The 16069-nt window shown below is 36.8% G+C and overlaps 2 protein-coding genes across 3 annotated transcripts in view; both read right to left on the reverse strand.

Annotated features, from left to right (window-relative positions):
* Positions 1-16069, reverse strand: part of LOC127943135 (protein strawberry notch homolog 2) — a 296904-nt gene that overhangs the window by 65745 nt on the left and 215090 nt on the right. The gene's annotated exons all lie outside the window — the stretch shown is intronic.
* LOC127943136 (neurocan core protein-like) overlaps positions 10199-16069 on the reverse strand; it is a 101570-nt gene continuing 95699 nt past the window's right edge. For both annotated transcript variants that reach the window (XM_052539334.1, XM_052539333.1), the window contains exons 14-15: positions 10945-11127; positions 10199-10854 (exon numbers count right to left, since the gene is read on the reverse strand). In XM_052539334.1, the coding sequence (XP_052395294.1) occupies positions 10736-10854; positions 10945-11127 (302 nt within the window). In that variant the 3' untranslated portion in view covers positions 10199-10735. The remainder of the gene's footprint in view (positions 10855-10944; positions 11128-16069) is intronic.

A 16069-nucleotide genomic window follows, 5' to 3' on the forward strand; every position in this document is an offset into this window, starting at 1 on the left:
AATCCTGCTCAGAACAAGCAAGGTGAGTAGAACTAGAAGGGATACATTGGTGCCGTGACCCAGATTGGAAGTGAGGTATAGGGCTTGAAGTGTAATGGAGGCCAGCTAGAGCTCTGTGGGTAAATCTTTCTCCTCTGATTCCCTCCCAGACAGCGAGCAGTTTCGGCCCCGATCCGGCCCTTATCTGGCCCGCGTGAAAACCATGTGGGTCAGATGTGGGCCGGTTCTGGGCTGAAACTTCTTGCTGTCTGGGCTGAGTTGCACTAGCGACAGACACTAGAGGTTGCAGTCTTGAAACGTTGGTTTGAATCCCGCTCAGAGCAACCAATCTGATTGTGGATGTTGCTTATTTGCAGTTAAAGCATCTTCAATTACGACTTTCTGAATAAACAGCTATACAAATAGGAAAAATTGTACATATTCGTTTTAGCTAATTTCATCGTTCACACAAACACTCCAGTCTTGTCAAGCTAATATGTCTAATCATTCATCTTGTGTAAACCTTGTGAATGCTGTATTATGCTGCATAATGCTTTACATAGTAATTGGCTGAAGTGTTTGTAGCATTGATTGGCTTATTTCAGTGGGTAATGAGTCAGTGCGTACAAAGCCTCTGCTTTGTTGAATAAGCCTCCAGCAGTGAACAGTGAGCGTTTGCTGTTTGTTTAGGCCCTGTAAGCTTTGAACAAGGATCCTGCTGATTTGTTCCGATTGGAAGTGTCTGTAGGTACAGATCAAGAGCGAACATGCTGCTTTTGCTTGCCAGTCTGTGTTGACAGAACCCAGTCTGAAGTGGAAAAGGGGCAGAAGGTTAATGCAACTGTTTAGAGCATTTATTCAGAATGAGCTTTTGAACACAACTCAAGGAGGAAAGGAAGTTACAAGACCAGTTTGTGTTAAAAACATAAAATGTGATATAACGGTTTATTCTACCTGAAGAAAATTTTGATTCTAGCAATAGTGATTTTGGCCATATAAGCTATGAAAAAAAAAGACATGGCATCTCAATTTGCTCACTATCTGTCCTAAACATATCCAAACCGAATTAATTGCCATTCAAACCAAGGATGATAACTGTAATTATTACTAATTATTAATTATTTCTATGAGAATAGGGAAGTCCACACCAAAGCTATAACAACAATAGCACAGAAGAACAATATAGTTGGAATTACCTCAAGAACAATTATTTTTCCAGCTGGTGAATCAGAATCTGCCAATCAGAATCCAACCAACTTTTGAATATTTAATGTGGCAGATGAAATATTTCCTGCATCTGATTATGGTAATGGTCTGTTGGTGTTGAGCTGGATTGTTCTTGGCATTCCAAATCATAACATTGTAAAACAGTATGCCAAAACAGCTTAATTTTTCTTGTGGATTTTTGAAGTTTGAATTCACTTAAGCGTTTTTGGTTAGTATGGTAATTGGCAAATAACCCTTTGCACATCAGAAGTAAAAGGTTGTGATGGTTCGCTTTCAGGTTTACTTTACTGCCTCTACAATTTTAAACCCCAAGGTTACTACTGTAGAAGTTTAAAGTACTGAATTATCTAGACGCTAAAGCTTTAACACAATAAATGCTCAATAAGGAACCTGTATAGTCAAAATGAAATTTTAGTAGAATATAGTCTCATTATGGGGGTCATACGGAGTAACATTTGGAACAAAGTCCTTGTTGGTCCCAGCATCAACCAATGAGATTAAAGATTTGCATTTTGTTTTAGTGGTAAAAACAAAGCTAAAACAAACCTTACATTTTTTTAACTATGTGCCTGGTTTTAAAGGGGAAGCTTTTACTTGGGAGTTTGGGGTTAGAGGTTAGGGTTAAGGCCCAATATACTTCATACAAAACTGAAGAACCAACTGGTGTCATTTCAAACAAACTGAGACCAAAACGTAGATCATTTGGGATTCGAAACAGCTTGCCAAAACAAACTTTCTGGAAAAGTTTGCTCTGGTAAGATTTGATCTAACTCTGGTGTGTGGTAATGATGTAATAGTAATAGGTAGGTCCTTACAATATTCATATCAACCAATCAACCAGATTTTAGGTTTGGAGTTCATTTTAGGGCTAATAACAATGCTAAAACAATCTTAAACTTTGTTAACCATGCATCTGGTTTTAAGAAGTAGTTAATGGTGTGGGGTTAGGGAACAGGGATAAGACCTGATACACTTAAAGCAAAATAGAAGAACCGGCTGTTGTGGCATCATTTGGAATGAAATGAGGCTAAGGCGAAGTTTGTTTTAAGTTCGAAACTGCGCGCAAAAAAGCGAACTTTTCAAAAAAGTTCACTCAGGTTGGTAAACACCTATAAACTTGGTCTGTGGCAATTATGTGACAGGCAGCTCTGCCGTCTTCTCTGGTTCATTCCTTCTGTTTAGTAAAACTGTAACACAGACTGAATGCATCATCCCTGCTTGAGTCAGGGAGCAATAAAACCCACAACCGGCTTTACGAAACACTAAAACATGGCACTTCCAAGCCATGAAGGTTGAGTTCTTCCCTGGAGCACTGCAGCACTGCCCAATTGGAGTGAGACTAGAAATAAGAGGACTCTAATCGATTAACTATGCCTGGAGCCACCAATGCATTGAAATCCTGTTGAACTGAAGATGCGCTAAGCTGCTTAATGAAGGAAGATTTTTGGATCATCAACCGTAGACCCACAACAAAGGTACACTAGGACTCACCAGCCCAGATGGACTCGAGCAGAAGGATGTTTTTATTTGTCTGCAACTTTATTTATTTTTTTGGCCTGCTTTGCTTCCTGCAGTACTTTAAAAAGCTATTAGCAGCTAAGGACTCAGCAACCATCTGCAAAAACATCATTATACTGTTAAATGCGGCTCTTGCGAAGGCTTAGCAGACCTTGTGTATTCATCAGTTTACCTACTGGAATGATAAATGAAGTCAAGAATAGGAATTAACCTCAACACTGACTCACGATGCTAATATGGCAACTAAATAAATAGCAGAGATAGTTGCCTGTCACAGTTTTTCAAATGCTGTTGATTTATGGTGAAGAACACTTACAGAAAGCAAATCCGGGGAAATCTGGCAATTCAGATGCTATTAGCACACTTAGCTTCAGTCAGCGAAAAAGTTCTTGGATGAGATGTATAATATTTATAGAAGCTTATGCTTCTTCAAAATCATATCTCTCCCAGAATAGTAACTGGTTCAGAAGGCTCCACAGTAAAACAGGGATGTGTTTTTGCAGTTGGAAAAATGCCTAGGTCATCTTAAGAGCAACACTAACTAGATTCCACAGCTTGGCGTCTAATGAGGACAGCGTGCCCTTGGAACACCGGGAGAGTCTAGCACATGCAGAAAGATCTCCCACTACAGCTGCGAAATTATACTAGCTTGGAATTTATTCAGATCAGAGTAGCTCATCCAGTTTCAACGGTTAAACTGTCCAAATAAATTTAAAGGAACAGTCCACTGAAAATGAATATTTTGTCATTTACTCACCCTCATGTGAAATAACATGTAGGTTCGTAAATAATGACATCATTCGCATTTTGGGGTGAACTGTCCATTTAAGAGCTGCGCTTATGGAAAGATCCGACCTCTTTGATCTCAACAGGGTGCTTTTTCATTACACAAGTGATTCATTTTTAAATTGTATGTCTGGATGAATAGAAATCTTAGATATTGCCTGACTAACACCTTGTTCCGTTGCATTTCAGTGCTCTCCTGAGTCTTGAGCTCACCTGTTTATTAAACGTGAGGATCATAGCCCTGCACAGGGGCAGATACAGGAATATTTACAATGTCTCGCTTCTCAGTGCGAGGATGGAACATCCAAAGACCTTGAATCTGACATGAACAGATAAAGCAGAGGTAGTCAGAGATACACAGCGAGTATGAATTATTCACCACACTCTTCTTGTAAGCAAATGGCCCGATAAGAACCCGAGTCCATTGACGGAGGGAAAGAGAAAAGATTAAACAAAACAAAAAGATTGTGGCAGCAAATCAGAGGCTGACAAATCTATCCTGGCTAAACCAAACTACTTCAAATTTGATTAACGAGCATTAAATGATCAGTAACTTGGAAGGCCCTTGAGTTATAATGTTTAAGTTTGTTTCTTATAGGGATAGTTCATCTAAATTACTGCGGTGTAAACATTCAAAATCGTGAATTAGTACTGTGGAATTGAATAGTATGTAATTATTTCGTATTTATTTATTAACAACATTTCACAAAAAAAGAAAGAATAAAAGAAACACCAACAATAAAACAGCATTAACTTGTTAAAATGCAAAGGGAGCACATGACGTCAAAATATTTTTTCTATCTGCAGTATACAACAAAGATTCATGACGTTTAACATTCAATAAAGGTAATATATATTACCTTTAAAATCCTCCAAAGCGCCCTTTTCTCCTAGCATTTTTTTGCGCAAAGTCCTTGACAATTTCTGTTATGTCCATCTGACGCGCGTGATGGCTTTCAATGCTGAGTATCGCAAGTTCAGAAAGTCGGTCCTGTAGTTTTGCATTGAATTGCTCTTTTCGGTGTTGGTTAGTCCGTTTTTGAGCTCCGCTGACATATTTTCTTTTACTCATTTTGTGCTCATAAGCTTCACTCTCTAAACAGTGGCGGAAATTCTTAATCGTGATTGGATAACAAGGACAACAGATAAGGTCATAATCGCCAAACACGGTAGGCTGTAATTACTACCAAAATAAAAGTCCTATAAGTTCACGTTATAAAAACGCTTTAATTATTTATTCTAGTCAATTTTTGGGGGGCCCTGCATTGCGTGCCCTGCAAGCCCATCCGCTACGCCACTGGGTGTAAATATTTAGTTAATGACAAAATACCATAAGAATGTGTAATTTGCAACAAACAACTGCAAAAGATATGACCAATTCAATGGTATTACCAATCCCATTCAAGGTTTTTAATTGACCACTGGTTCGGTAAAGAAGATAATACGATGACAGAACTAGAATTCATAAGAACATCAATAAATATTGAATAACACACATGGACCGGTGAAGGAAACGCTTTAAGAAAACAACAGTATCTCAGTGTAGAAGATGGTGTTTGATGTAGCAGTAGAAGTACGTTCAGAGAACGGAGAGTTAGCCTGTGTGACTAAGGTCCAGGGTCTCTAAGCAACAAACGCATCCAGATTTCATTTTTTTTAAAAAAAGTGAAAAATAAATAAATACATTCATAAAAAATAAGAAAAAAACATCAGGAAGTATGTACATCACCAAGCTGGGGAGTGGGGTAAAGATTTCATGGTTTTGTCACAAGGTTGTTTACCTACTGCCAGAGGAATACATTTACTACTTGTAACAGCAGGGAATTCTGGGTCATCATTAATAATGCCAGGGTGCCCTTCAAGCCAACAAATAATAAATAGACAGAGATAAGAGTTTAAAAACATACAGGAAAAGTCTCATATGCTTGATTCTGGAAAGTAAACCGAAATTCATAAGAGGAATCAAAATCCTCGAACCTTGTCCAAAAAGAAATCAGTGTAAATCTAGAGACCCAACCATATTAATCGGCATCACAGAGTTTTCTTTAAGGTCCTCTCCATCAGTGCTATCATCAAAAGAACGACCTGCAAGACAAAGTTGTCTGTAATGATATGAAAGCAAGCTGGGATGGAATTTACAGATAAGATTATGTGTCTATAGAGATTTATATGAGGTAAAGGGCAGACTATGTAAGAAGGGTTTAGGTGAACAGGGAAAGCCGGAGGTTTGGGTGAAGTATACTAAGCAGCAGTGATTTCCAGAACGGTCCCCACTGCCACCGGTGGCTTCTTTATCATTGTAATTTCCTTTCTGACACCATCCAATCAAAGCCATTTCCAGCAGATGAAGATAACACACTAAAAATTTAGATGTGCTACTCTTGCCGCGATATTTTTGAAGTTGATGATAGATGTGGCGTTACCTGCGGGCCTGATTAAAAAGAGGACATTGTGCTCCTGTCTCACCTACGCAGCTTCCTCTTTACCCCCAACAATCATGCAAATATGAAAAGAACAAGGTTAACATCTCAATACAACGTGAACATTGTATCAAAATGGGGTAAATGGAAAAAAAACACCATTCTCGGCTGCAGCAGCAGACAACAAACAAAGCGCCAGAGGCTATTGCGAGAGTATTTTGCATATTCTTCTTGACAAATCTTTTTGACGAGTCATGCAAACAAGCCTAAATAAGAATATGTTCCATGAATGTAGCTACAAAGGGGTGGCGCAGCTAGCGTAACAACCTCTGGGACAGCAATTGCTCTGTGGCAATAAGTCAGAAAACTCGCCACAAGAAAACCACGCAGCTGCCTCTTATAGTTCTTCAGATTGCCTGCCAAAAGACAGCTGTGAACATTCTTTGTTTAGAGGTTCATTTTTATAATCTAGGTTCGCAATTAAGTTGCCACATTATTAGCCATCTGCCTTCCTTCACTAGCCTCAGCTGAGGGCTGTAAAGAGCTATTAGTGTGATATAGACGTACATTAGCAGCTAATATGGATTATTAGGATACTGGGTATCAGAACGAGATTTTGACAGATAAATTGCATAACACTTGTACACCTCCTGTTCGATGGAAATCATGCATTGGCATTAGAACGAATTATATGAAACCAGCCCAGAACAGGTAATTATTTACCCACAGAATCAAAAGAAAAACGTAATTTTTGTAATTTTGCTTTAAGGATAGATTTTGTTTTGCATTGTGACATTATTTACAAGAAAATTAACCACATTTTCCTCTGAAAATACTATCACCATAATGCAAATACTTAAATACTCAACACACACAAACAAACGAACAATACAATAATGCTAAATTTAATTATTAAATTGAATATACTTCAAAATTATAGCAACTTAAACGAATGTATCTATTACAAATACACTTTCTGTCATGATTCTGTCTTCATGTCCTGACTTTTCTCTAGTCTTGAGGCAGGATCATGACAGACCCATGTTTTGTGTACAAGCACATGGCCTTGTCTTTGGGCCATGTGCTTGTGTTGTCTCGTCCCCTTGCCCCGCCCCCTTGTTACCCTGGTCTTGTCGTGATTGCCTTATCTGTGCCACCTGTTGTGTCTTAATTAGTTCTCCTATTTAGATCCCCTAGTGTTTATTTGTAGTTAGTGTTCTCGTGTTTTGAGTCTTTGTTTATCTTGTTAACTCAGTCCTGTTAAGTTATTTTTTTAGCTGCCCTAGTCCTTGTTTTCCCCCTTGTGGGTTTTGTTTTCCCCTTTTTTCATGTAAATAAATCTTGTGTTGTACTTCCCGTTTGCTACTGATTTCATCCCTACCCCTCCACATAACACTTTCCTCTGATTTTGACTGAACGTCAAAATGTTCAAAATCAGCTTTTTCAAAACTAAAATAATCATTTTCTTACAGGAAGAAAATAGGTGCAATAACCTCAACGTTAACAACGTTTTCTTGGAACAAAAAGATTAATTGTTCCGATATTAAAACAAATTGGATTTTCATTCTCTTTTGAATTTTGGGCTATTTCATTTAAAAAAACAAATGGTGGATAAAGGTAGAGAAGGAAAGAAGGGGGAACGCTGACGTTGAAAAGAAGTTGTGGTGGAAAACTGGGCTACGTTTGCAATCTCACGGGGAAATTGAGGAACAGGGAGAGATAAGCACAAATCCCGGCATTAGAGAAATGCGCTGTGAAAAAGAAAGAGTCTGCCCTTTTTTAAGGTAAGGAGGATAGTTGATAGGGCAGAGAATAAGAATTGGTCCTCATTTTTGAGTCAGCTGTCGCAGTACTCTTTGAAAAACAGGACACGCACCTGGTAGGGAAGAAAAAAAGTGTGCTTTTGGAAACCACAGTGAGCCCAGACCATATCTTTCACTCTAAAGGGAACAGAAGGCCAAATGCTGCCTCTCAACTGGCTTTTTTCTGTTTGAGCCTTTCCTTTTTAACCTCCTGATCTTAAGTGCCGGAGGTATCTCATGAGCACTTTTAACACCTAACCTGTATGTGATATCTCGCCATCTGGATTCTTTGTTTTCATTGTCATCCCACACATTAGTATCCATCCTTATTTCATTTCTTCCTTAAGTGTTCTACTTCCAGAAGCTAATTATGGGTGCAACGATCCCCAAGGCTGTTAAAAGTCCCTTTCTCTGGCTCGGTTTGGTATGAAGTATATGTAGTCAAGTGCAATTAAGACTAGCAAGTCAAACCTCTCTTTTCTTCACTCTAATTCTCGCCGACAGGCTCTGACAAGACAACTTCTCTTCTGTGGGTCAGAAAGTGGGAGATCATGACACAGAACATCAACAACAGATGGAGGGACCACAAGTAAGGGGGATTTTATGGTGGCACATTTTATCTAATTCATTCTAGTCACTCAAAAGTCTATACCTCTGAAAGATAGGAAATCTTTGCTCAATGGTTAAAACATATCTGCGTAACAACTAGTTAAAGGCTTTTAAAGAACTTGAAGGAATAGTTTGACCCCGAACATGAAAAGTCTGTCATCGTTTATTTAAGCTAATGCCGCTTCAAACCCGTATTACTTTCTTTTGTCCGTGGAGCATGAAAGAAGATACTTTGTAGAGTGTCCAAGCTGCTACTTTCCAGTGGAAACTGGGGCTGTAACAGCTCCTAAAATGACAAAACACACTATAAAAATATCATAAAAGTGGTTTACATGACTATATGTGTGCTATATTCTCCTTCTCAAGATATTTGATAAGTTTGTGTGAGGAAACACACAAACCTGATTGCTCGATTGAAATATTCAGCTTCCAGTTGGGATGTTTTGCCCTCAGGTTTGCTTGGTGAAAGAGCTGATTTTATTTCTATTGACTGTTGAGTTCCTCAGGGCTCCATTTTAGGGCCTATTCTGTTTTCTTTATTCTTGCTGCCCTTAGATCTTGTTTTTAAAAAACACAGTATGTCGTATCATCTTTATGCCAATGATATTCAGATTTAACTTGCCTATTAAACCTGGAGAACTTCTCACTCATCTTTGTTATCATGTCTTGAGGAGAATAAGTGCTGGTCTACAGATAATGCGATTTAATAAAAAAGTTGTGATTTTTGGGCCAAACTGGCTTGACAGTAACATAAAAGATGTTTTAGATCCATGGTCAACAATTGTGCAGTCCCAGATAAGGAATCTGGTTGTAATCTATTGACTCAGCACTAACATTTGATGATTAGATTAAATGTGTGGTAAAAGTACTGTAGCTTTTTTCAGTTGAGAACTATTGCAAAAATTAAATATTTTTTAGTGTTTGTTGCTGATCTTGAGATTAGCATCTATAGCACCCAACTTGGATTATTGTAATGCATTTTATTTGAGACTAAGCAAAATTGAAATTTGTCCTGAATGTAGCTGCAAGGCTCCTCACTAGCACAAAGAAAAGAGAGTATATTACACCAGTTTTGGCTTCACTTGTTTCTGGTTAAATATCAGATTCTTTATAAGGAGTTGCTCTACTTCTATCAAGTTGTCCATGGTATGGCTCCAGAATATATTACAAATCTGATTCACATCAATTATTGTAGACCTCAAAGATCACTTAATAGTTTCCTACTCTCAATTCCGAAAACCCGCCTGAAAACTAACGGCGATGGGGTATTTTCCATTGCTGCTCCAAGACTGTGGAATACCCTTCCACCTGAAATCAGAGCTGTGTCTTCAACTGACATTTTTAAATCTCGTTACTTGTTCTCTATGGCTTTTAAATGTTGCAATTTGGACATTCTAATTTGTTTTATTTTCTCTTTGATGTTGTTGTTATCTTTTATTTTGTCTGTTATTGATTTTTGTCTTTTTGTTATTTTCTTTTTATTTGTATTTCTTTTTATTTAGTCTCAGTGTAGTGGAAAAGGCTCTATAAATAAACTAGACTTAAAACTTGAAAACGCAAGAATTCAATGATTATTTGCAAAAACAGATCTGAAATCTTGTTCATCATCAAGTTGCCAGTTTGACATCAGTGCGATAAAATCTCCCATTCCAGTGAACGCTACAATAGAATACCAACTTTTGATTATAAATAACTTCAATCTGTTTTATGCACAAATCTATCGTACGGCTTCAGAAGAGGTCAAATGCAGTGCACAACTACGTTCATGGTGTTTTTGGCCATTTTTAAATTTGACATCTCCTGTCGCAAGTCGTTCACGCCCTTTTGTGTTCGATGGAAGAAATAAAATCATACGGGTTTGGAATGACGTGAGTGTGATTTAATTTTCATGTAAAATCCAGATGAACACCACTCCTCTCAACTCAAAACACATATAAATACTAAGAAATACTGTATAAATTAGGTTAATGTCTTACAAAGAGCAAACCAGGGTCAAAACGGTCAAGAAATACTGCATAAGCTAACCAATCCCAAGCATTTCCTGTCCATTTTGATTTGATCCAGCGTTTTGAAACAAAATGCAATATTTACATGTATTACCAACCCATCCGCTCAATTAATGCTTATGTAAAAATACATAATTACTTACAGTGTTTTCTACATTGAATGTACGAAAGAAATTTCTTCATGGTGGATCTACTAAAATGAGATATAACATTAACGGATAAATAGACGGAAAAGTCAAATTGTTATAGTCCTTGTGATGTCCAGCAGTGCCCCCTCGGATCATGAAGAGGGTAGAGCCAGACGAGAAGGGGGGAGGTGAAAGGCTGTCGGATATCAAAGATAAGGAGGTTTAGGCGAAAAGCTGACGGAAAGGAGGGGATTATTTGGTTAGAAATGGCTGTGACCCTCCTTTTGACCTCGATGACCACCTGAACCGTGCCTCTTGTGCTTTCTGCGCTCGTGGTGGGACTTGTGGTGGTGGCGTCTGTAGCGGTGAGATCTCCTTGCTGAGGATACAAAAAAGAATAATTAAGTGAAAGAATCTGGCTACTTGGTTCTCGATATTTACATTTAGAGAATACAATTGGGACACTCACACTTTGTACAGATGATCTTGGGTCGGTCCCATTTGCCATTGGCACGACACTTGATGGTGGGAATGTGGCGCTGGAGGAAACCGTCTCCACACTGGTAACGCACTACAGAGTGTATGTCATAATGCGAACGCTTCCGACCAATCAGGAAAGCGTTGTCCATGGAGGGCGGAGCTCCACATAGTACTGCAAAAAAGACAATAACGTAGGCTCACGAAAACATAAATAAATCTCAAATCAGTTTCAAATGAATCAACATTCTTTCTTAAAACATGTTCTTGGAAATTATGCACCGTTACTGAAATTCACTCAGATATGATAATTTTTTTATCAAAGATATAACTGATAATGAGTAATCAACGGCTATATGACTTTAAATGAAATAAAAAGAAAAAACAATAAAAACTAAAAAGCTAAAAAATAATTTAAATATTAAAATAATATTTGTATTCTCAAATAATCATAAAATGTAATTATATAAAACATTTATATAATATTTTATAATAATATATTATTATAAAAATAGAATAATATTATATATATAAAAAAACTATTTTTTAAGATTTAATCAATTCCTGATGGATAAAATAAATTATACTTTTTTTTTTATCATTGAATACTTATAGTAATGCTAGTTTATACTTATGTCATGGGTTTCAAATGTTGTTGGATGTTCAAGATTTTTAACATAGCGAAATCCTTTTCTACAGACACAGCAGGCATGGTGCATAAAAACAAATGAACAGCATTCCCTGCTGTGGTCTAATTCAACCCTAAAGCACCAGAGCCTAGGGGCACACTCTTCTACAGCGGTGTCTCACGGTGATTCATCTCATTAAACAGGTTTAAAGAGCTGCAGCTTCTTTTTCTTTCCTTAGGTGGCGCCCTTGGAGCTGAAACTCATGTATCGCTTGTCTGAAGATGCAGGAGTTGGCCTGTTCTTTGTTTGCGGTGGGCCAGTAAACACTGCAGGGAACCAATCCTGACACAGGCACAAATTAGCCTGTGGTATAAGGCTCCCCGTACATTCATACTCTCCGAACAGCAAACCTATAATCCATGGCTGAACACTATAATCTCCTCAGCTTCTTCATTTGCAGCGAAACATCATAAAGCTGACCTGTGATTTGAGTGTTTAATGTCTTCACTCCGACAGACTTTATGGCCTTGGCAGTTTAGCTTTTCTCCTTCAAGTAAGATTTTCTTTATCAAATGCTCCGGAGCAAGTCGTGCCATTAACCTCCATGCAGGATTTCACAGTTTTTTTCAGAATCGAATCAATTCTGGGAAGGAACTGCAGGTTATCTGTCGCTCAGGACGGGCAGGAATTGCCACCTAATCAGTCATAGTATGAGCTGGAATTCATCTGGTACACATTTTTTTCATGTATTTTTTGGTGGGGAGCTTCTTTGTCTGGAGGGAAAGAGGTATGACCTTCTGTGTTGAGGAGAGGAGGCAAATGTTACACTTAAAAACACTCATTTATGCACTCAGCAGCTGTCCTCCATCCACACAAGCTGAGCTCTGATTCAGCAATAAATCATAAATAAATAATGGACCATAAAATCAATAGTCAATCCTGGATACACTGTACACTTAGTGCAGTACAGTGGCCTCAAAAAGTATTTGGAAAACTAAACCATGCTTAAAAATTTATGAATGCCACTTTATTCAATATTCCATTGTAGATTTTCAACAAATATATTATTTTTAAAGTTTTAGTAACTAATTAACAAAAACAAAGCCAAACAAAGCAATGAGTAACAAATAATAAATTATTATATTTAATAAATTACGTATATTTTCTACTTAGGGTTAATAAACAGATAAATAAATGAATAAATAGAAAATTATTAACTGAAATAAAAAATATTTACAATTTTTTTTTTTAGATATTTTGAAAAGAACATGTTTTCTGAAATAGAAAATGCATTTTTTTATTATCAGAAATGTGCTGCGATTTATATTCCAAAATCACTAATATAATGCAATTAACGTCAAGCAATAAAAAAAAAAAGCACAATGTGAGCACACATTTGTTTTGTACAGAACAGGCTGCTAGTTTCACTTTCACTTTAAATAAAGTCACGTATGTTTGATGTTTAAAATAATTGTTGTTTATAGTAAATGCCCCTGTAATTTTTGTTTGTTTTGTATTTACAATTTAGTTTTAATCCAAATGATGCATGTGCTAAATAAGTGCACAGCAATCAAGTTCATGCTACAGAAATGTGTGCTGTCTCTTGTCTCCTCACTTTCTCCTTATTGTCAAGTAACTTGTGTATTATTTTACTTGCTTGCTTTTGACATATCTGACTGAACAAACTTTCCAGTGTTGTCTGTAAGAAAGCAATATTTGCTCTAAAAGCTTGCACATCTGCACGGCCGTGTGATCAATTCACTTATCGTGCTTTGCATATCAGGTCGCGCACATCAGTTTACATTAAATACATACATCTACTTCATAGTAGGGATGCACAATTCGGAATTAAATCATAAAGGCGATACATCGTGATTAGGAAAAAGCCGTGTTTGTCATGCCTATCTTTCAGTGAAGCACAGTTTTTTAATCAACAGTTATCCGTCCTCCATCCGAAGGCCAGAGGGCGCTCTCGAGTGGAAAATCCAAATATGCCCCGGAGAAGAAATCCAGGAAATGCCTGCATTTATTCACTGCAGCTGAATAAACAGAATATTTAACTAATTAAATTGATCAAACATGACCAATAAACACATGACTACAGCAATATATGGTTTATCGGAGTTCTTCTTATAATTTTCATCCTAATAAAGAATATAAAGAAATGCTAATCGATATAGCCTTTATCTCTGCTTAGAATACATTGAAATAATGTGTGGATTAATTATTCTGTTTAAGAAGCCACATCATCTCACAGAAGGATTTATTTTAAACACTCGACTGACGTTATGAAGTGAATTTGGAGTAAAAATGTTAATAAATGTGGTATTTTCATGTGCTCTCAGATGGAGCAGCATTTACTTTACATAGCCGTAGTTCACTGAGAAGCTACGAAAACAGATGTCCTTATCGCGAATGATTTCGTCGATTTCATAATCCTACGATTATATTGTCTGTGATTATGAACACAAATTTATATAGCTTGTCAGAGAACTACGGCTCTGTGTAGTAAATGCTGCTCCATCTGAAAGCAGGTGATGGAGATTTACTACTAATCACATAACCGGCATTACCGCGGCATCCCTAATATATATATCATATCTTTTTTTTCCATTATAAATTCTAACAAAAATGTGTATCTAAATACATTAATATATATATTTTTAAAGTAATACATTTAATATTGACGTCATTAAACTAATACATATATTAATTTAGTAATTAAATATAAGAATAGTTTTTTTATTTTATTAATGAATTATGTATTTTAATTATAAAACTAAAATATATAATGCCATTTTTTTAATTTGCCTTATTTTTTTTTTATATATGTTGTTTATTTATTTTTTATACATGTTGTTTATATATCTTATGCCATATGCGGCAGGTTACCTTGCACATATGAACTGACTGATAACAGATTTCCTTTTTTGCAATCCAACTGCAAGTTGAAGCATTTTTGCAGAGGACAAAGGGAAAGAGGTTTATCGTAGCGCTATCATATTGACCAGACCGCACAGAATGCCCCAGGATTTGTCTCACCTCATTCATACAAATATCAAAGCTGACAGGCAAAAGTCAAGGTGATTCAATAACACAGACACAGACAGGGGTTCTTCAACTGAGTCAGCATTACCCTGAGGCTTGTGCTCAACACTCTGGATTCAGGCATCTTTACCTCCAGCAAAATCTGGAGCTCAGCATAAAAAACTATTACAGCATGAGAGAAACTTAGCTGCAGATATTGTGGAATGTCTGTTTAAAGCACATACAGTGAGTTAATATCATGTCAATAGCAGTGACAGTTTGAATGATGGGGGGGCTGATGGACAAAAGGTGACAACGAGGCAGGTGGTGGGGGTAGATGAAAATGTTTCCCAGGTGGTCTTGCAAATGACAGCTGAATGAGCTGTGTACATGTGCCAACCATACGACTGTTCGCTCAAAACTGAATAAGCACACCATTGATTAAAATATGTGGCTACTGCCCAGAGTAACCCTTATGTACAATGTTACAATAACCCTGCTAATGTGTAGGTGTATTTGAAGATTTTCTGAGAAATTCTGAACTTTAGTCTAGCCCATTTGCCCGAACAAGATCTAAAGAGACACTTTGGGTTCACAAGGACCAACCGGAAAACAGGTCCTTCAGAAGACCAGACCTTGATAGACCTACTCTGGTAATATATAGATATTTAAATAAAATGTCATAGCTATGTCGTCAGTTAAGTCATGAAGTTACTAGAAAAGGCGATTAAAGCCGTCTTAAAACTGTGCATGCAGGTAAGTGTCACATCTAAGAAGATGTATCTGAAATTCTGTGGTTTTCCAAACTGTCCTGGAGCACCACAATCTCTCTCATTTAACACACATGATTCAATTTGTCACCTTATTAGAGACTTTAAGAGCTGAAGTGGGAAAAAAAGGTAAAGAGTTATGAGAAAATAGGATGTTTGTCAGATCTGCGTCATGTTCAGCAGCAGCAGCTCTTGAAGCAGCTGAATAATCGAATAACCAGCTGCTGTGATTTCTATTAATCAGAGAATCAAATGGAAAAAGAGGGAATCAATGACTTCTGTGGCTTTAACAATTAATCTATATTTAATTTAGAATTTAGTGTTTGATAACTTTATTCAATTTCTGTAGTTTGTTTTCCTACTTGCTGAAGGGCACAGTTAGCTAAATATGGCATTTATTATAATGGGTTTATGGGTTTGTTTTAAGTTCACTTAAATTAGAAGTTGTATTTTTTATTTTTTTTTGAATAAATATTCAAACTGATAGCTCTCAATTATACTATTATGTTGTATGACTATAGTCAATGGTTAAATATTAGGGAAAAACAATTTCATAGAGACTTCAGTAGTATTGGTATCAGTGATATTTGCCTTCAGTCTTAAAAAAATGCCTTTAAACAAATATTAAATATTATTTTTTCTACATTAATTTGAAGATTTAACATGAAATTATTGCAATATAAAAGTTGAT

This window comes from Carassius gibelio, chromosome A22 (genome assembly GCF_023724105.1).
Source record: "Carassius gibelio isolate Cgi1373 ecotype wild population from Czech Republic chromosome A22, carGib1.2-hapl.c, whole genome shotgun sequence".
NCBI classification, from domain to species: Eukaryota; Metazoa; Chordata; class Actinopteri; order Cypriniformes; family Cyprinidae; genus Carassius; species Carassius gibelio.